Source organism: Pan paniscus, chromosome 14, assembly GCF_029289425.2.
Source record: "Pan paniscus chromosome 14, NHGRI_mPanPan1-v2.0_pri, whole genome shotgun sequence".
Classification (NCBI taxonomy): domain Eukaryota; kingdom Metazoa; phylum Chordata; class Mammalia; order Primates; family Hominidae; genus Pan; species Pan paniscus.
The window spans coordinates 27238143-27261196 of record NC_073263.2 but is presented as its reverse complement, the minus strand read 5'-3'; the positions used below and the strand labels follow the sequence as shown (position 1 = coordinate 27261196).

The 23054-nt window shown below is 37.8% G+C and overlaps 1 protein-coding gene across 1 annotated transcript in view; it reads right to left on the bottom strand.

Moving 5' to 3' along the window:
* Positions 1 to 23054, bottom strand: part of POLR1D (RNA polymerase I and III subunit D) — a 45518-nt gene that overhangs the window by 2636 nt on the left and 19828 nt on the right. The window contains exon 2 of the mRNA XM_003818334.6: positions 16324 to 16398. Coding sequence (XP_003818382.1) covers positions 16324 to 16398 — 75 coding nt within the window. The remainder of the gene's footprint in view (positions 1 to 16323; positions 16399 to 23054) is intronic.

Here is a 23054-nt window from a genome sequence, read left to right as displayed (position 1 = left end):
AAAAACGAATGTAGAATAGCCACATTTCTCTAAAACTTTGATTTACAGAGAACCCCAAACAATACTTCAAAATCAAGCCAACAACACTCCACATAGGAATTGTGTGGACTAGTACTGTACAGGTGAAGTATAAGCAGTCAGGCATTATCATAGCCTCACTCACAGAGGTCAGACCACCTCAGAAAACCAAAATGGCACTGAATCTGGAAGTAAAAGGAAGAAAAACAAGAAAATACCTCCTGCTGCAAATAGGTAGCTCTTGAGCCTACAAGGACAGAGAAAATATCTGAGAAAAATGGTCAGGCCAGAAAAGTGACAAAGGAATGAACTAGAACGAGGAGAAATTTAGAAAAGGACAGTGGAAAATTAGAAAATTTAAGAAAAGGACAATGGAGTGCAATAGAAATAGTGGGAACATTCAGGGGTGGTGACAGCTCTGGAGTTTAGAAGCCACAGTGAATGAGACGAAGGGCAAAGAAGAAAGGCAAAAACAAAGAAAAAACAGTTCTGCAAGTACGAACTATAGAGCTTCACAGAGCTTCCAGAAAAGGTACACTGGCATTACGCTCCCTTAGTAGTCTCAAGGTAAAGACATTTCTACCTCTTGGGGGCACGCTGGCATTAGGACATTCCTGTGCAGGAGGGCAGGCACGTGATGAGAGGCAAGCCGAGTTCTCCTGCAGGGTCTGACAGGGTACTACTGAATGCAGGCGTTGCTTTGGTGAAGACACTTGACCCACTGCAGTTGCAAACTCAGCAATGATTCAGAACAGTATTAAACACTGGCATGTTCCAAAACAGCGTAACACAGACAGCCTACAGGAAAAACTACCCTCCATCACAGAGAGTAAAAAGCTTAGAGGGCCTATCTTTGGCAATGGTGGCCTGGTGCTTACTACAAGAGCAAAATCTTTTTTATAGACAAATGAACTACATATGTCTCTTGGATATATAGGGCTAGGAGTAGCTGGTGAAACATGTCCAGCAACAGAAGAATTCTGGGGTCTTTTCACTGAAGTGGGCCATCTCAGTGGTGGTAAACTGGCCAGTTCTTCTCTGCATTAAACAACAAGGAAAGGTACTTTTCCCAGACGTGATGGTAATCCAGGATCTCAGAACAAAACCTTTGGTAACTACTGGTGAATTCCACTCTATTTTGCTGTTTTCAATGTCAGATCATCTTTAAAACCAAATGCTTCCTCGAGGTGAGCAAAGCCCTGCTACTAACTGCAGCATTCATGCCAAGAGGCAGAGGGGACTGCACCTATCTTCCAACTGCTAGTGTAACCCACTGACTCAACATAGTGACCCAAAGAGTTAGCCAGAGAATGAGATGGTTTTATAGAATAATTCCACAAGAAAACTGGCATTTACATCTCTTTTAACATCAGAGATGCAGTTTTTTAATGTTGGTTATGCCTGGGATTCTATTCTAGGTAAATAGCCAAGGGTGGCCTGAGGAGATCTTGGTTTACTGGGGTGGGGTGGAGGTGGGGTTTGAAAGTCAGACATCTCCCAGGCATGCCAGTACACATTTTAGAAGTGATGACAAGTGCTCATTCACACTCTACTAATAAATAGGGCAGGGCAATGAGATACAGTAGTTGCAAGCAGATGTGAAGGTACATATAGTAAATCATTTTATATAAAGAAATTCCAAAATCTGCACAGAATAGATCCAAGTCTAAGGACGGCAACATCAAAACCAATGTCTGAGGGAATCAGTGGGGAGAGCTTCTCTGGCCTTTAAGATAGAAATTAATTTTGCTGAATCTCACGGTTGTTTCATTGCTAAGAAATCACACTACATGAGACAGTGGCTGGGCACACATGCTTTGGAATCACACTAACAGACTGGACTTTGGGCATGTTATGTAATCTCCCTGCTGCCTCTTAGCTGTTAAGTGGGGATAATAATGGCGACTATCTTAAAGGGTTGCATGCAGATCAAATGAATGAGAACATGTAAAGTACTCAGAACAATGCCTGACACATAAAGGCATTTGGTTAATTTCAGTTTTGGTTCACAGCCTACTATTTAATTAGCTGTGTGATCACAAGCAAGTTACTTAACTCCTCTTTGCATTCGTTTCCCCCACTTGCAAAATGGGAATAACAGACGTATCTACCTTATAAAGTTATTGTGAGGATTTAATGAGATAATGCATAAGGCATTTAGCATGGTATCTGGCATACAGCAAACTGCAACAAATGTTACCTACAGGTCCACAATTTCTTATCCCTAATTCCAAAATTTAAAAACCTATTAAAACCAAGTTATTTTTATGACACCAAAGTTTGTTTGGCAGCAAAACTTGATCTGACCTGACTTTGGGCTATTTATATAGTCTTTATCCCATTGAATATAAACATTCATGTTTTGCTGAAGAAATGATACCATGTTGAACAAGTACAGAGTAGTGGTGGGGGGGTGTCTAGTACATGCTATCTGTGCTGTAATACCTTTCTAAAATGTAAAAATATCTAAAATTAGAGACTTATTTGGATACAAAGGTTTTAGAAAAAGGATGGTGGACATATATTATTTTACTCTCTCTTCATGAGAAAGAGTACACGTAGCTCTCAAATAGGCTAATACATCCGGAATTTTTGCAAGATGGCAACTCAAGATATCCCAAAGCCTCAAATCACCTGTGATAATAAGTTAATCAAGAACAGAGTAGAATCTCTATGAAAGAAAAGATTAAGAAAAAAGTAAGCCATCATTAAAAGTTAATGAGACATTTTACATAAGTTTCCAAAAAAAGGGTTAAAATTTAAAAGTTTTGGTACTTTTAACATGGTTAGATTTGTATTTGTAGAAGTTTCAGATTCCAGGCTATCTCAATTCTCCATTGCCACCGGGATCAAGAGGCTACTACATACTACCTTTGAGCTTATCATTTGTATTTCCAACTGTTCCACAAACCCTCTAGGCCTCTGTCCTCAGATGTAAAACTAACGGTTGAAGTAGGTAGGTGATCTCTAGAGTCCCTTCCAGTTTTAGGATCCTCTGCTCATGCTCTGTACATTAACTCTTTAGAAAAGTTCACTCTTCTCATTTATCACATTAGGAAATTATTTCTTACTGCCATTTCCCGCCTCCCCCGATCTTCCACAGTATTTGAGATGACATGATAAGCTGGCATTAGACACTCCACCATTCCTGGCTTTTCTCGTATCAGCTTTAGGGTAACCATCTGAGCCCTGAAATTGAGCATAAGATCATAGGCCACGGCTGCCTGCTGTGTGTGCACTGTCTGTCACTGTCTATGCCCAAAAGGTGTGCTGGGGGAAGGACTGGAGGAGGCCACAGGACAGGGCAGCTGATTTCCTGTCTTAGCTCTGACCTGGGGGGCGACTTTCTCACCCTGGCTAGTTATTTTTATATTTAGTTTATTTTTGTTTCTAGAAAATTATGCTAGCTCACATGGTAAGAGCCAGATTTAAGGTGCTAACAACATAAATGGATATAAACCCTAAATATCATGAGACTGGTTAAATCTGCTTTGGAAAGTACCCATGACACAATGTCAGATTTGAGATCTGGCATTCTATCCAGGTTAAACTTTAAAAGGAAAGCAATTTCCTTCACTTTCAAACCTGTGGGCTCAGAGGCTGTGATGGAAGGGTTCCACATGCCATGGGAAAGGCTGACTGCTCAAGAATCTGCCACTGGAGAGATGAAGACTCACTGGGGCTAGAATTACAAGCTTTTCATCTTTTTTGTCTCTCTTGCTGAAGGATAGAGGTAGTAGTATCTAACTTTCCACAGATTTAGACCTGCTACCTTTTGCTTCTAAAATATTTCCTGAATAGGACCTATCTGAGAGTGACACAGGATCACCAGCCAACAGGGTACACTGAAGACACAATTACCTTGTGCTATTCCATTACCAATGTTGCCTCATTTCATCTCCACAGCCACCATCCGAAAGGAAAGAAAAGAAGAAAGGTACAGCGCCTATCCACATCCCAAGCTAGTAAGATGTGGAGCCAGACTGGAAGCAGGGAGTCTGGAATGGGGCAGAGAGAGTGGAGCAGAGAAAGACTCACTGCAGTCCAACCAGATGGCCAATTAACAGAGCAGTCAAGAAAGAAACCGCAGGTGAAAAGCTTGTCAGCACGCTGTGGCTAAGGCTCCTCATCCAGGACAGGCATGAAGCAGCAGATGCACACACAGTGACAGGTCTGCTGAGAACAGCTGGCCACTCAGGAGCCCAGGAGAGTCACCAACACGGCCAAGGACAAAGGTGGAGAGTCCCTTAAACATGCCTGACTCTGAGATGTGTGAAGTCGAACAGGTAGTGGGAAATAAGAATTATTTTTATGGTTAGGGAATAGACACCTTGGAGTCATGGAAGCAAGTTTCCATGCAGTGCACTTCAATGCGTTCTTTTATTCTATGGACAAATCCATTCCCATACTAGCAAATAGCGTATCTTCCATTCTGTACATGTCTTTGCACTCTCATGGATGTAGGTCTGGAATAATGCATCTAGAAAGACTGAAGCAGAGGCCTAACTCTCCCAACTCTGCATGAAACAAGGGGAATATTTTTTATCTTGATGCTGTGGTTGATTACAACTCATTTTGTTGTTTAATGCTGCCACAACTACCAAAACCACCCATGGTGCTACAGTTTATAATTTGGCAATCAAATGCCTCAGCATGTGGCCACCTGAAAAATGCTTTTTATGGTGTTATAATCCCTATTAGTAAACTGTTAACCCTTAATTACTATGTACAACAGTCCTGAGGCTCACAGTGGGTGTTCAATGACTGTCTCCAACATTGTACCTAAAAGTAATAAAAAATCATTGACATGTGTTTGTCTGTATATGTATGTGTGTGTGTGTATGTGTGTGTGTGTGTATATATATATATATATATATATATATATATATATACACCTGAGATATGCAAAGCATTATGCTAAGCGCTGTAGCAAAGATACATACCAAGCTCTCTGTTTATGTGTCTCTGTCTTTGGAGACTACCAAGAGGAACAGAAGGTAGGGGAAGTCAAAGTTCAGAAGCATATACGTGAATAGTAACACACTGAGACAGTTTGCAAGGCTATAATCCTCGGCCTCCAGCTCCCTCAGCAACGCAAATCATTTACATAGATATGTGCTCTAACAGTAACACATTCAGGGCTCTCTCATTCACTTTCATAACTGGATATGAAAGGAATGTGGGAAGCAGGGGCAGTAAGCATTGGCATTTCAGCATGTTATCAGACAATAATCCACAGAGAGAAGTGATGCCATACAAGGAGTGTTAAGTGACAGATAGGAAAGCCAAGTTATAGTCCCATCAGCAATTCCCTAGCCAGGGCTTTAGGAAAACTCTTTGGGTTTCATGTTCTATACGTATAAAGGCTTTGGATCTCTGTGGCCTGAAAATATTGCCAAGAGCCTCCTCCACGAATCGTCTGAGATGTGAGCCCTTGCTCCCCTCCTCATTGGTTCTAACACAGTCAGTGTGGCATGCCACACTGTGATCACTTGATGCTTGTTTCTGTATCCACCAGGGGATTAAAAACTTTAAGGCCAGGAAAGTGAGTCTTCTTTACTGCTGTCCATGATCAGCCTCTTAACATACCTGCTGGTGCCCTGTGAATATTTATATAAATAAATAAACACATGTCTGGATAAAGACTGGAGAAATCATTTAGTTTCCAATAATCAACAGTTGATGACATAAACTGGAAGAACAAGATGGGTGACTTCCTTCCATATCTCTAGATTGACTCTCAATCCAAACAGAAAAGCATAAAAAAAAGTCATTCCCCTTAAAACAATTGGGTTAAGAGAACTCAAGAATCATTTTCTCTCAATTCAACCTTTAGGATTTATTTTGCCAAAATATAAGCTTTTCCAAGTATAAGGCTGAAGTTCCACAGGCACTAGACTCAGAAATTATATTGGGCAGTAGATAAGCTAAAGTGAATGTGACCAGAATAAAAACAGCTTTGTAGACAATGAAGCTGGGCAAATTTCTGAAATTTATGCTTATAAATTCCTTTATGTTGACTAAAAGGAAGTCATATGAGCCAATATTTCAGTTTCTCCTAAAGCATCTGTCAACAACAGCTTCTAAAGAGATTCTTTTGCTGAAATACATCCAAGGAAGAATATAGCACCAAATGGTCTCTTTCTTTATAAAATAAAAAATGGCATCCCACTTGCATTTTCTTTAGATCAGCAATCTCTCTCTGGCAACTGCTCAACCATCTATTTCTTATGGAATATCCAAAATGAAAAAAATAATACCACTCACTCTAGTTCTATTTTAAATTTTAAAGCAAATAAAAGGTCTTCCAGATACTTAGAAAAAACCAGGCCATGGCCACTAGTGAACAACAGATTGCTACTCTTTTAAGAACTGTCCAAGAAGTCCACTCCACAGCGATGGGTCTTGGGACTCTTGTGGCTGAACACCTGGCCAGGCTACCTAAGTGCTATTTCAGTGCAGAGGAGCTGTCTGCCTCTGGCCGAGGTGTAGGATTGTTCTGGATTCTGCAGAGCAGGCTGGTATCATTCTTTTTAATAAAACAAAAGGGACTAGTAAAATGTTTTTCAAATTTGTGTTCACTTTAGAATCACCCGGGTATCTCTTTAAAACTCCAAAGCCCAGGCCACACCCCAAGTTCATAATCACTGATAGTGGGGCACAGGCGTCAGTATTTTTTGAAGCTTTCCAGGTGATTCCAAATGTGCAGATAAATTTGAGAACTAATGACTAGTGGTTAAAAGTTTCTCACATACACTTATTTAAATAAATGGAAACCAGGTGATCTTCCAGGATGAGCAGATGAAGGGCAGGTGCCCTTTGTCCCAGCACTAGTGAGTAGAAGCAAGCCACGGTTGTCATGGGTCCAGACCTCCTTTCATAGCCCATATCTGTTTGGGTGTGCTGAACTGCTGGACTGAACTCTGGCTAGGAAAAAACAGTTGCCCCTGGAATAAGCAAGTACCCAGAGAGTCCTGCTTCCAGAGCAACACAGATCAAGAATCAAAACGTAAACATTACGAGAGAGATAGAGAAAAAAGCAGATAAACTTTTTATTTTTAATGAAGTGAAGTCTTCTATGGGATTGACTTGCTCAATTGTTCAGAGCAGTGCTTCCCAAACTTGATTGATGAGATCTTCTGGTAAGCTTAAAAAACTAACAAACAAACAAAAAACCTGTAGGACCGATCTTAGACTTCTCTATCAGAATGCCCTAGAGTGAAGCAGGGAAGGAGATGTGTATTTTTATTTTTTATTTTTTTGAGATGGAGTCTTGCTCCGTCACCCAGGCTGGAGTGCAGTGGTGCAATCTTGGCTCACTGCAACCTCCGCCTCCTGGGTTCAAGTGATTCTCCTGCCTCAGCCTCCTGAGTAACTGGGAACACAGGCGCCACCATGCCCAGCTGATTTTTTGTATTTTAGTAGAGATGGGGTTTCACTGTGTTGCCCAGGCTGCTCTTGAACTCCTGAGCTCGGGCAATCCACCTGCCTCGGCCTCCCAAAGTGCTAGGATTACTGGTGTGAGCCACCACGCCTGGCTGGAGATCTGTATTTTTAAAAACCTCTCCAGATTATTTTCTAATTAAAAAAACTCTATTAAAAAGTGATAAATAGAACACATATTTGTTATATATTACTGTAACAGAGCCCCTGGTAGAGGGTTACAATGGATAGCATTCCCCGCTTCTCATGCTCCCCTTAGTGCTCACTGTTAGGAGGCCTAACTTCTCACAGACCTTTATGTGTTACGGGGTCCCATGGCCTTCCCTGACCTGGCCAATAGAGGATTACATGCATTGATCCACAACTCGGGTTTTCACATACATAGTAGATATTTTCTCACAAGGATTCATATAGTGCTGACCAATTCTTTTTAGTGACTGTAAAATATTCAACAGTAGGATGTACCACAGTTTAAGCATTTTCCTATCTATGGACATTTGGACTGCTTCCATTTTTTTTACTATCAAAATGTGCTACAATAATTTTGTACTTAGGTCTGCACACATTTATTAAGTTCTATGAAAGAGCGATTACTGGGAGCAGAGATCCTGGGTAAAGGGGCACAGAGAACTGTGACTCAACATTTTGCCCATGGCCCTGCACAGAGCAAACCACACCACTGCCTGAAGCACCACACTGCACCCCTTTCCACATCCCTTCATCTCCACTGGATTACTGCCTCTTTCATTTCTGCCAATCTAATGGGTGAAATTTAAGTGCTATTTAAGAGGAATATAAATACCTATGCATGCACTCCCATCCCCATTAGATTATAAATTCCAAGAGAGCAGGAATCTTTGTCATTCTGTTTACAGATACATGAGTGTCAAAATAGCAGAGCCTAGCTCTGCTAAGTACTCAATAAACGTGTTAGTATGTTTACTTACTGGCCATTTGTAGTTTTGATATATACACATACACAGACACAGACACACACAGATATGGTTTTCTTTTTATAAACTGATTTGTAGAAGCTTTTTCAATACTTAGAGTATTAGTCCTTTGTCTGTTATATATGGCAAATAATTTCAACCAGTCTACCACTTGTCTTTTCACAAGTTAACTTTTTGTATGGTATCTTTTTCTATGTAGAAGTTTACTATTATTATGACATGGTTGAATCTGCCATTGTCTCATTCATAGCTTCTAGGTTTTGTGCCTGGCTGAGGGAGGTTTCTACCTTATCCTTGCCAATATTATAAAAATATTATCCTGTATTTTCTTCTATAAGATTCATATTTTGTATGTTTAGTTTTTAATTTTCAGTATTACAGATGAATAGTCAACTGTATCAGCATCACTTACTAAATAATCCACCCTTTCTCCACTAGTATGAACAATGACCTTTTTCCACACAGTTAGTTCATATACATACGTCGGTCTCCATTCTTTTTTTTGTTTTCTTTCCTTCTCCACTCCCTTCCTTCCTCCTGCCTCTTTCTTCCCCCAGTCTCTATTCTTGATTCTCTATTCTCTCACTAATGTCTTTAGTCTTACACGAATCTCATACTAATTACTATAAATTTACATACTATTATTATATTGAGCATGCAATATTCTCATCTCATTCCTCCCAAAAATATCTTAGCTGAAAAATTGCACCTTTATAATGGAGAGATCTGGTAGTCACCAGCTTTATCAAGGGCAACCTGACATTAAGTCCTCCTGATCTGTTGTAATTAAGACGTATAAAAACATCACCTGTGTAATATTCCTTCCCGTCAAACAAGTTTGACCTGAATCTAATCAAGAAAACATAATAAGGCAAATCCAGTATGTGGAACATTTTTGCCTGGATCCTGAATCTGCATCCCAAACAAAAGGCGACCACTATAAAAGACATTTTTGGGATGTTAGATGACAATATGAAATTATACATTAATTTCATTGATATGGTAATTACAATGTGATTATGTATGAGAATGTCTTTGAGATCTGCATGCTGAAGAATTTAGGGCTGAAGTATCAAGATGCCTACAATTAATTTTCACATGGTTCAGCCAAAAATTATATGTTTGTGTATTACATGTAAATATATCACACAATCATAGATAATCAAACAATGTCCTTTTTTCTCATTATATTTTCTAGTGGGCTATTGACTGTATAAGGAATTGATTTTGAATGTTTATCTTGTGCTAAACCACTATGGGTAGACATCGTATCTTCAACAAATGACCCTTTGTCTCCTTTTTTCTCCTCCTAGTTATTTTCCTTGTTTTGCTGTATTTGCTTGCTGGCACCTATCTAAAGCAGCAGTTCTCACCATGTGACCCGTGAACCCTGAGAGTCCTCCAGACTCATGAGGCAATCTACAAAGTCAAAGCTATTTCCATAGTTTTGATATAATTTGCTCTTCTCCAGAAGGTTGACATTTGCACTGATGGTGCAAAAGCAACAAGTAAAACAGTGGCAAGAAACAAGGCAGTGATGAAAAACTGTACCAGTGGTCATTGTACTCTTTACCACCATGCACTTCCAGTTAAAAATGGCCAGTTTTACTTGAGAATGTCCTTGATGAAGCAGTGCAAATTATTAATTTTGTTAAATTTTTACCCTTGAGCATCAGTCTTTTTAATAATGTATATGTATAAACGGGACATACATAACAAAGCACTCTGCTACTTGAGATTATGATGGAGGCCTCAAGGAAAAGTACTTGTGTGACTGAATGGCAAAGTGAACTAGCTGGTTATTCAGATGTGGGTGAGCCTGTCACTTCTAGGAAAACAACTCACAGTATTCATTGCCAATATACAACTGGAGCTTCCAGATGAAAGAAAATTAGAATTTTGGCAAACGGTGAACTTGACAGGTTCCCTTGACACTTAAAAGACTGATCTGATGAGATTGGTGATGATATTTACAAATGTGATTTAAAAAATATTATATAATGACACGTGTCAACATTTGGAAGCTTCATAACTCAGTGAACCAATATTTTCCAGATGACCAATGATGATGTTACAAAATCAAGAATAAGTAGAAGATCCAGCCAAGGTACAAGGATATTATATAAAGGGCTTTTACTGTAATAGGATAGGAAAAGTACACATTATTAAAAAGAATATTATGAAATTACTACTTGTTGAAGTTACTTGCAAAGTTCTGATGTAGTATCAAAGAAGAATATCTACAGTCTTCTGAAAAAGTTATTGAAATAGAGCTAAAATCACGCAATTTACAAGTGAGTAAGAAAATATCAATCATAGTTCTTGCTCTGTAAGGAGCGTTCAAGGGGATTGGTTGTTTCTTGCCAGCTCTCCAGATAGACATCATTTATCCTGACAACTTTAGTATCACCTACTGGCTTCGTTAAACTTTCTGATATGTATTTCCTTTTGAAAATACATATCTTTGTAAGGTAGTATTTTCTTCACATACTTCAGCCAAAATAACACATTACAATAGATTGAATTCAGAAGCAGATATAAGAACCCAGGTGTCTTCTATAAGCCAGACATCAAAGAGGTTTCCAAAATTACTGTACTCAATGCATTTTGTTTTGCAAATATAGTTATTTTTCTTATAAATGTTATTTATCTTAATGTATTTATTATTTAAAAATGAATAAATACTTAAAAATTGCCCAGCTTTAATTTTAAACATTGGTATTGATAGATATAACCCACATAAACAAAAGCTCTTTGGGGTTCTCAATAACGTAAGAGTGCAAGTATCCTAAGATGTTTGAGAACCACTGTTCCAAGACAATTGAGATAACCAAGTAACAATCCCAGCAGGAATTCGTGTCTTTCAGACTCATGGGAAAGTGTAATTTCACATCCTAGTCTCCCACGGGATCCACCTCTTACAATCTGGAGTATCTTACTTTGCCTGCCATCTTTTATTTACTCCCTTTTCAACATGCTTTTTCCCTATACCTGGGAAGAAGCTGCTAGTTGTCCCTCAATATCTGCTCTTTCTTTTTTCTGTAGTCAAAGAACCCCAGATACTTATCTGCCACGCAACTGCCTATGAAAAAAAAGATGAAATTTCTGTCCTTGCAGCTAGATGTAGACATCAGACTAAATTCTGGCCAATGGGGTACATGAAGAAATGGTACATTCAGGCCGGGCACGGTGGCTCACGCCTGCAATCCTAGCACTTTGGGAGGCCAAGGCAGGCGATCACTAGGTCAGGAGTTCCAGACCAGTCTGGCCAAGATGGTGAAACCCTATCTCTACTAAAAAAAAATACAAACATTAGTCAGGCATGGTGGTGGGCACCTGTAATCCCAGCTACTCGGGAGGCTGAGGCAGAGAATTGCTTGCACCCGGGAGGCAGAGGTTGCAGTGAGCTGAGATCCAGCGACAGAGCAAGACTCCGTCTCAAAAAAATGAAATGGTAAATGCAACTTCTGGCAAGTTTTCTTTTTTTTTTTTTTTGAGATGGAGTCTCACTGTGTCCCCCAGGCTGGAGTGCAGTGGTGTGATCTCGGCTTACTGTAACCTCCCTCTCGCAGGTTCAAGTGATTCTCCTGCCTCAGCCTGAGTAGCTGGGATTACAGACGTGTGCCAGCACAGCTGGCTAATTTTTGTATTTTTAGTAGAGATGGGATTTCACCATGTTGGCCAGGCTGGTCTCAAACTCCTGACCTCAAGTGATCCGCCCACCTCGGCCTCCCAAAGTGCTGGGATTATAGGCGTGAGCCACAGCGCCCAGTCATGGAAAGTTTTCTTAAAGGAAAGGGGTGTGCCTTCTTTCTCTTCTTCCTTTCTGCTAATTGAAATGTGGACTCAATGTCTGTTACTATATTAGACTATGTAGAAAAGAGTCATACCCTATGATTGGGAGATTTGGAAAACTGGAAGGAGCCTGGGTCCCCAGTAACTCTGTGTAACTACCAACCTAACCAGTGTTATTCCTAAAGAGTACATCAACGCCCACACAAATCTCAAGACAGTCTGGTGCACATGGTAACTTTCCCCAGGGAGAGCAGAACTAGCATTGATACACTAGTTCTTTTACCATCAGAAAGTTTTATGAAGCCAGAAGGTGGTACTAAAGTTGTCAGGATAAATGATGTCTATCTGGAGAGCTGGCAAGAAACAACCAATCCCCTTGAACGCTCCTTACAGAGCAAGAACTATAATTGATATTTTCTTACTCACTTGTAAATTGCATGATTTTAGCTCTATGCTGAGTCTTTCTAATAGGTATTAGATTGGACCAATGATTACTGACAGCCTGATGAAGGTTCAGCCTTATATCCAAAACCAAAGCACCCTGTGCCTAAAAAGTTTATACTAATCTGACTCATAATAGTAGAGGCACCTTATTTCTGTAAAGCACAGAGGAGGGCTGGAAAGAAGAGCAGATTTAACTAATATTTACTAACTAACTGCTACATGCCAGGAACCATGCTGGGTGTTTTCATACACATTATCTCACCAGATTTTCACTACCATCCTCCCAATTTTCCCATGAGTCTATAAGACAAGAATTCCTGCTGGCATTCTTATTTTTTTCAATTGTCTTATAATAGTGGTTCTCAAACTTTGTGGTCTTAGGGTACTTTACACTCACACTCCTAAAAATGATTGCGGACACCCCAAAGAGATTTTGTTTATGTGGGTTATATCTATTAATATAAATATTCAAAATTAAAGCTGAGCATTTTTTTCAGTATTCACTCTAAAATAATATATCTATTATTTACTAGGTATTTTACTGAAGCTAAGATGATTACACTTGATAGATACAGGTTGACTCACATTGGATTATTTCATTATATAATTTCATCCATAAATATATCAGAATACATTTCTAAAAGATAATGGCTTTTAAAAATTAAAATAACAGCAATACTATCACACCTAAAAAATCAACATCAGTTCCTTAATATCATCAAATACCCTCAATTGTTGAATAACTTTTTACAGTTAGTTTGGATAAAGACCCAAACAAGGTACCCATTTTATTTGATGTTCCTCAAATCTATTAATTCACAGGATACTTTTCTTTCTTTTCTCCTTGCAATTCATTTGTTAAAGAAACTGGGTTCTTTGTCCTGTAGCATTTCTCACATTTTGGATTTTTGTGATTGCAGCCTTATGGTGTCATTTAACATGTTTCTCTGCCCTCTGTATTTCTTGCAAACTAGTAGTTCTAACTAGAGACTTGATCAGATTCAGGTTCAATTTTTTGACAAGGATGCCCCAGAGGTGGTGGTTTGCTCTTCTTGCATCTTTCTGTGGTATGAGGGTTAATGAATGTGTTGAAACTCAAATGATGATAATATTATTCTATAATCCTTCTAATATATTAGTTACAATTCTTCTGTAAAGTTTTCTTTCATCAATTAATTGGTGACTTTGAAGTATAATTTGTACAGGGAACAGGGTAAATGCTTACTTCTTCCTATTTATCAGTTTTGTGAATAGTGATTTGGTGCTCTAGCATCCTATAAAAGGGACTACCAGGTTTATTATTATGATTATCATTATGACCTTACAGATTTTAACATATTTTAGGTGTTTTAATCATTTATTTGTTTTTTAAATCAAATTATATCATCTTTGACTAATGGGAGATCTTTCAAGTGGGTCCTCAGTCTTTCTGAAATGAGTACATTGGTCTTTGACAGTTTCTTTGCTTTCTGGTGTGACAAGATTTTCCAGCTTCTCTTATACATTTCCTGCCCATGTAGTCAAGAGTTTGGTTTGGCCCAAAGAGAGGGCTGGCCTTTGCCTTAGCTTCCAGAAAGTAATGTCATAGAAATGTCTTTGTTTAGGGTGGAGCTGGTCACACCTAAGAGTCTTAGAGTGGGAGCTGGCCATGCCAGAGAGACTAACATGTGACTTAGGGTGAGAGCTTTGGGTTATGTGGTATCAGTCAACCTGGAAACTGAGATCAGTCATGTAATCCATCCATCCATCAATCAAACCTATGTAATGAAACCTCAATAAAAACTTTGAACACTGAGGCTCAGGTGAGCTTCCTTGCTTGGCAATATTCCATGCCTATTATCACACACTGATGCTGGGAGGGTAGCATGTCATGACTTCAAACCTATTTAATGAAACCGCAATAAAAACTTTGAATGCTGAGCCTCAGATGAGCTTCCTTGCTTGGCAATATTCCATGCTTATTATCACACACTGATGCTGGGAGGGTAGCATGTCCTCTTCACGGAGCAGAGGATAACAGTGGCTTTAATCTTTGTGTCTTATTTTGGCTGATTTTAGTTTGTATCTTGTCCCTGTAATAAGCTGTAACCACAAGTATAACAGATTTCAGTTAATTGTGTGAGTTCTTCCAGTGAATTATTGAAGCTAAGCGTGGTAGTTTGGGGGAACCCTCTGAACTTGTGGTTGGTATAAGAAGTAAGGATAGTCGTGGGGACTGTGACCTCTAATTTTGCAGTTTGGCTAACTCTGGGCACTGCTTCAGGTCTGCAATCAGTTCTTACTCTAAGGATTCCGCTCTCCTTTCAGTGAGAAATGGTATTTACATAACACAGTTTTGGCACCAGGGGTGCTCACTGCTACTGGGTGGGTGGTCATTGTTTCTAGGCCTTTTCTGTGAAGAGAACTAGAAAAAGCTTTTCTCTCTCCCTCTCTTTTTTAAGAGAAAATCTAGCACAACCTCATACTGATGTTTCCAATTCAAATTTAGGATTATAGGTAGGTTTTTATTTCTTTGATTTTATATTTGTAGCTCTTTAAAATTTTCATGTTAAATCTTGGTATTTATATATAGAAAGTATTGCTTGTTTTATCCTACTATATAATATTTTCAGAATAGCAATACCAATATTATTACTAACAATATGATGACTGAAAACAATTTCTTTGTAGTTATTTTTTATCTTTTGGAAATATAGTCAAATTCCAGATCACCTGAAATAGTTTCTTTCCATGTAGCTAAGCCATCCACTCAATGGTTTATCAGGTCCATGTTTTATTTTGCTTGATTTTTAGGTATTATCTTTTCCATTTTAATTTTTGTCTTGGATTTTAGGTAAACTATGTGCATGGTTCTAAATGTCAAAATTACAAAACAAGCTATGTTCAGAAGTTTAGCTTCTACTCTTATCACATTTTTACATTTTACTCTTTTTAATGACCCTCCTTATTCCATTGCAGTACATTTTTAACTGTAGATATAAATTCCAGAATCAGCAAATTCATCAAATGCAAATGGCATCACTAAAGTAGTGCCTACAAGGGTGTTTTTTTTGGTTTGTTTTGTAGAGATGAAGTCTCACTATGTTTCCCAAGCTATTCTCAAACTCTTGGGCTCAAACAATACTCCCACCTTGGCCTCCCAAAGTGCTGGGATGACAGGCATAAGCCATTGTGCCCAGCCCATATTATTAAGTTTTAACAAGCTCTATTTTGTACATAATCTGCAAAGGTAATCTTTAATTCTACATGGCTGAATTGTCACATAATCAAAATGCTTACAGTTAAAATTAATTTCCTAAAATAAATTTTAATTTACTAAGGACTATAAGTAAACTAGAAATTCTTAAACAATGAACACCAACATAATATTACTCTTGCACAGGTGACTTTGGGCACAGTAGTATCTAAATACCTCTTGGAGACTTGTGAACTAAAGGGACAATGAACCTATACTGCGTATCCTCCATAGGCGCCCGCTGCCCATTTCTTCATGTTATTAGAATTTCTCAACATTCAGTTCTCAGCAGTGTCTTACTCTACACTTGTCTCTGAGCGATTTCCTCTGCTTCCATGGTTTCCCATTTCCTCTATATGCTAAAGATTTACATATTTATATCTCCAGCTAAGAATTTTTTCTTAAGTTTTAAGGAAGATTACTCAAAGAACTTACCAACCCATGGGTCCCATTGTTTCAGCTCTAGTTTTCCCACGTTTTGCCTCCTTAAGCAGTTCTTCTATTGCTTTCCTGATAAGAAAAAGGAAAAGATTTGAGAGGCAGTCACCCTACTAAGTTCTGAAAATCAATTCATTCCAGGTCCATGATCTTGGGAAAGGAACTAACTTTTGAAGCATGATTGCTGGGGCAAATTTTTTTTTAAATGGTTGACAATTTTGAACACATAAATTAAAAAGAAACTATTAATATAAAGAGAAGCAACATTGAAGAGAAAAAAATTACAAACTGGAAAAAATATTTTTGATATGAGACAGTTAAATCATATATCCTTAATATAAGAATTATCTTTTCTTATTAATTTGAATAACCAAAAGACATGAACAGCCAAATATGTATATATCTATATTTTTTCAAATTCACTGTTATTCAAAGAAATACCAGTGAACTCAACAAGGATAAATGTTTCTGCCCATTAGTTAGTGAGGGGGTAGAGAAATGGATAACTTCTTCTCTACTAATGGGGACTGAAGCTGATATTACATTTCTGGAGGACAATCCAGCAACACAATAAAGAACCTTAAGAATAGTATATACCAGTTGATCTAAAAATTTTTTACTTTGTCCTATGAAAATATTCAAATAAGTACGGAAAAGTATATGTACAAGGATATTCAAACTACTTGTTAACAATTAAAGAAAAAACAGAAAACTTAAATATTTACTGATAAAGGATTGGTTAAATAAATCATAACATATCCACATATGTGGAAGATTAGGCAGTCATTAAAAATGAAGACAAATGAATTTTTGGCACAGGACACTCATAACATATTCAGTATATAAAGCTGGTACAAAAGAATATGTGTAGAATAACCTTAATTTCAAATTTATTTACATATATATTACATAGAAAAACATTTGGAGACGGCTAGGTGTGGTGGCTTATGCCTGTAATCCCAGTACTTTGGGAGGGTGAGGTGAGAGGATCACCTGAAGCCAGGAGTTTGAGACCAGCCTGGGCAACATAGCAAGACCTGGTCTCTAAAAAAAATAAAAATAATAATAATAAAAAAATTTGGAGGGATGTTATCAAAACAGTAAGATGAGTTTTAAGGTGATTTTTTCTGTTTGCATTGCTGTATTTTCTATTTTTTCTACAATGAACATGTATTATTTGTGTAATTTTTGAAGAGGTTAAAAAAACAAAACATATTTATCAACCATATTCTGAGACTTTACTATGTGTAAGATACTGTGCAAGGTGCTATGGGTAGCAACATAGGAAGATGATCGTCCCTGACTTGAATATGATGTATCAATAACAAAGTTAAGAAAAAACAAAGTTAAGAAAAAGAGAGGTATAAACAAATATAGTCCAAAACAAATATAGTCCAAAGACAGAACTATAAATCTAATCATGAATTTTTGAAGCTGGATAATTACATACAGTCTATATTAAAATATTATGACACTATTATAATACTACCATACACTACATAATCTTCAAATGATATTAACATTGTTTATAAGAATGTTTTATTTCATGTTGATTTTTGTTTTATCAAAGTAAAGCATGCACATAGTTTAAAAAGACAAATATTATTTAAAAGATTTTAGATACAACAGTCTTCTAAATTATCCTGCCCTACCCACCAAAGAAAACAATTTCAACTTTTTTCATCTGTTTCTCGTTATTTACCTCCATATTCCTAACACTATGCTTTCAAACTATTTCACCACCTCTTAATCTTCAAAAATACATCTGCTTATTTTTGTGTAACTCATTTTAAAATAAACTCTTATTGAGATCTTTAAAAGATGTCTTTTCAGTTAACTCAGCAGCTTGACATTTTCTGATCCTTCTTGGGAAGGCCCACTGCTACAGATCAATGAAAAACTAAAGCGCTTGCCTATCTACTGACATGTTGACTCCCTCAATCACAAGTTTCGCAGCCCAACCTCTTATGGAATCACAAAGAGGTAAGTTCATCTGATGACCACATATGCTGCTTCTTCTAGCTCTTTAGAATAATGATATGGCCTGCTGAAATGATCTGGGGACTTTGTCTCTTACAGTTCAAGCAAAATTTATCCTAATTCCAAAACAGAGATTGTTTTTCACCCTTATAGATTTAAGTAAAAAAATTAAAGGGTATAAATATTCCAAATATGCCTCTTCCTTTCCCATAAATTAGTGTGGTAGTTTTAAAATAAAAAGATAAATCATACCTAGATCCACCTATGTGCTCTCCTTCTGTCAAAAGAAATGGTTAAAAACAATCAGGAAAACAACTTTTTGGGGCAGTTCCCCAATTATGAACAAAATATGTATCAGTTACAAATAAACTAGAATGTGTTTTCCCATAAAAACTATGTTAAAATGTTTGCCTAGCTTTCTGGACCAGACTATAGAAGCTTATTTGAGTCAGAAACCAGCTGAAATGCTATACATCTGCAGAAGATACTCAGTAAAGATTCTTGCAGAGACCCTGAAGGCATATTCTAGGTGCTTTCAAGAGCTTGAAGTTTGACAGTGACTCTTCTTTAGTGTCGATTCTACTTAAAACTGTCTCTAGCACTGTTATTAATTTTACCTGGCACGCTTAAGGATGCCTTCTGGTTTACAAGTACAATCAAAGAGAAAAGAAGATATATGTATGAGAAAGACTGCCTGCAGTGAAACAAATTCACCAAGGATGGAGGACCATAAAAGGAGGAGTAGATACTGGGTGGGAGGGCACTCAGTCAGCTGGTCTACCGTGTTCCCACTGGTAAAGGGGGCTTAGCTGCTGTTCACAGCCAAAGTGGTGCAGTGTGACCCATTCCCATGGTTCGGATCTACCCAAGTTAGGTATCTGCAATTGGTTTAACAACAACTAATGTCGATATAGAGCTTTAAGTATACCAAGTACTATTCTATATAACCATGATAACATAGTTATTACCACCAATACAGATGTGGAAAGTGATATTCAGAGACATCGACTAACTTGCCCAAAGTAACACTGCTAACGATCAAGGAGAAGGGCAATGAGGAAGAGGAACAAAGCAAACAAAACCCAACTTCTGTTTTTAAGGCTAGGCATCATCTGATCCTTCTATTAGGCTATCTCCTCCACAAATATCTGCGCAGCAAATCCTGGAGAAATTGTTTATCATTAAAAGGCAAAATATAAACTAAATGGGGAAAAAAAAGGCCTAACAGAGTGCCACTACTGCATTCATTCAAAGAGAACTGGGGGATAGGCTGATACTGGAGAGGCGGAAGGAATGAAGGAGGACTGATCACTATTTTGTCCTAAGAATGTTGAGCATTCGCTACTTCCCACCCAAAAGTCTCCTGCATAAGCTCCCTCTACAGAGCTTTACTTCCAAAGAAGAAAACAATTTCTAGCAATCAAGTATCCCAACCTTAAAACACTATAACTACCTTCAAAATTAAGGGGAGAAAGTCAGCAACTTCCCCATTACTGTAGCCTCTGTTGTTTCCTCTAGAAATCTCATTAATGAATTATTGGGTAAGGAAATTATAAATCCAGTTTCTATTCTGCACGATCACAGGGGCAAAATAACTTAAATTATCAAAGATTATGAAACATCAACATGCATGAAACAAGATAGTTTTTAATGAGGTGATGAAAGAAGTGTAAACTGTAATTAAAATACAGGAAAAGCAAATAGGAGAATATATAAGAACTAAGTATATACAGAACTTGAACAATTAAAAAATTATTCAGACATAAACTTAGTTCTTGGTATGCTAGTTTTTATACTTGGTTCTTTTCAATATCTTGAAGGTTTCTTTGTACAACTAATTAATTATATTAGAATACTAAGTTCCATGGAGACCCAAGAGAGCTGAGTCATTAAGCAGACGGTTTTCTGGGCACAGGAACAAACCACAATCAATTTTCAATGATCCATGTGTGTATTATCTCCAGCCAATTTTCCATCCTAACACAGCTTCCTCAGGCCTGCCTGTTCACTCCATTAGCCAGCTGGTACATGCTTAAGGAATGTCAACTGATCATAATAGCAGCTTAAATAAAACCCAAGTAGGAATGCAAATCTGGTACAAAATCATCTTAAAATCCAAAGTCAAACAAACTAGTTTTGAGTTATCTGGGTCTGCTTCTTTTTAATCACTTTAATCAACTGAGGGTTAACTGTTCCAGTGTACAGAAGGATAGCAAGAAATTGAAGGCAACTGAAATAAAGCACCAGAAATTGAGAGGAAAATTAAATAATAGAGTAGGAAAACAGGAATTTTAAAGGAATAAAATCAGAGAAGCTAAATCTCAAATAACTGCTCAAAAATGATGGAGTCAGTCAGAGGGAACTATAGGCCTCTTCCTGTGATGGTGAAGGAAAGCTAGGAACACAAGGCTGAACGTTAGAAGCTTTCCTCATTTGTGTCTCTCTCAGTCTTTAAAAGTCACCTTTGATCAGCTAGCTGTATAGTACAGTATCTGTCACATGATGGACAGAAAAACAGGTTCAAAAAAGGCAATACATTGCTTAATAAGACTACTCTCTTCTTGATGTGTTCAAACAAGCATGACTTGGTGACAAGAATACAGACTTCTTAGAAAATTGGCAGAAATGAGTACAACATCATTTGCTGCTGTTGACTGGGAAGTTATCTAAAAGGCCCAACACATTATCAGTGCTGAAGGCAAACATGTTTATACTTGTGGAGTCGTCCACATACGTGTAAAAGAAACCTTACTATGGCAATCTAAATTTCTTCCCATAATGGAATGATAAAGCTTAGAGAGAAAAATGGAACTATCTACTCGATCTTCAGTAAAGTTTTGATGTCAGGTCATTGATTAAAAAAATATAGACAGATGATCAGATCACTCTGAACATCTGCAAACAACTGCTTATAGGTTCATACTGCCAGTAGTAACTAGTGGTTTAGTAGTCATAGGGATCTGTAGAAACCACAGGACAAAGTTTGGGTTCTTTATGACTTAGTATTTTGACTACAGACACAGGCAAAAATTCAGAAATATCCTTATTTAATTTCAGTAAAATATCAGATTGTCTGGGGTCATGTATCAGCTCTAAAGAAAGGTACAAAAATTCAAATTGTGAAAAGGGTTTTTAAAGACAAGGTAAAACTCAATAGGAACACTGAGGTTATTTGGGAAATGAAAAGAGTTATTCACAGACATAAACTAAAGGCACAATAAATTAATCTGCACATTTTGTTAAATTCAGCTAATCTATATTACGCACTTGCTAAATACAAGGTACTGTGATTTATACGGTGAATTAGGCTCTTCCCTGAAGAGGCTATTAGGGCCTGCATATAAAATAAAGAGCCATATATGTACTTTAAAAACAAATACTGGATTATCTAGGAGAATGTGAGGAGGGAGCTCCAATATTTATTTATAAAATAACAAACAGAAAAGGTGCTGAATTTTTAAGAAGAACTTATGCTGGTAAAAGACTGGAAGGTGATGGAGGAACATGAGTTTGAAAGGAAAATTAATGAGCTCCTTTGTTGATTTCATGCCCAACATGAACTAAAGAGATAGATGAAAGTGGTATTTTAAGCAGTGGAGGAAAAATAAGACAAAGATACTGCAGATTGCTTTTTGCAATGATGATAATAATTACTTCACAGGGTTGTTATGAGGATAAAATAAAATATTTGATTTGGATCCAAGTGTTCTGTATTTTATAAGAAGCAGAAGAAATATGATAGCTATTTTCTTTACACTCCTAAAGGTCTCGGAACTTGTCTTTTTCAACCTAGTTTTCTCTATGCCTGGCACATACATGGTTAAGTTAAGATCTGGGGAATAAATGGGTTCTGGGTATGTGTGGGACATGATACAAATGCAAGGTTTTAAAAATAAAAATACTGCATCTGTAGACAGAATAGATGATGATGGGTGAGATGGAAGAAGAGGAAAGACAAAGGAGGTGAGAAGAAGATAAAAGAAAAAAATATAGTATGTCACTGGGTAAATAAATTTAATGAAAAAAATGAAGAGCTACAGGTTCCTGAGGGAGCAATCCCCTGTAGTGGCCAAACGAACAGGGGCACAACAGCAACACGTATCCTTAGTGTCATCAAACATTAGGGCAGACTGGGAAACCACAGACACTGACCAAGGACACAGAATGAGGCAGAGCTGGAATATTTCCTGTCAGGATTGAGGACTTTGATCTACTAGGGCTGCCTGAAAATCTCAGCAAGGTTTCAGATCTGGAAAACACTTTTCCCTTCAGTGAGCTACTGATCAGAGATAAATGGCCTTTGTTTAGCTTCCAATATTATTCTTTTGCTTCATTATATATATATATATATACACGTTAACATCCTCTGAACTCCATTTCTTAGTGGAGATGCTAATTGTGTTTTGAGATGACAGCGCCTAGTGTTGGAGTGGAGGGTGCCACTACAGAGAGGGTGAGATGTCACAGTGGGGCCACTGGCCTGTCTCTGCAAGGCCTTGCCACACAGATGCTCTGTGGGATAACCACATCTAGGGCCTTGGCTCTGACAGTCCAGAGACATAACACGGCTTAGACACTCCCACCAACTGCAACACTACATTTGCTGTTACATGCACGGGGGAGCTTTGCCCAGGTTATGCCCTCTGTCCAAATCACTCTCCACTCACAACCTTTACACCAGACGCTCAGCTCTCACATTACCTCTCCACCAAGCCTTTCCCGATCTCCCTGTTTGCTCCACATCAATA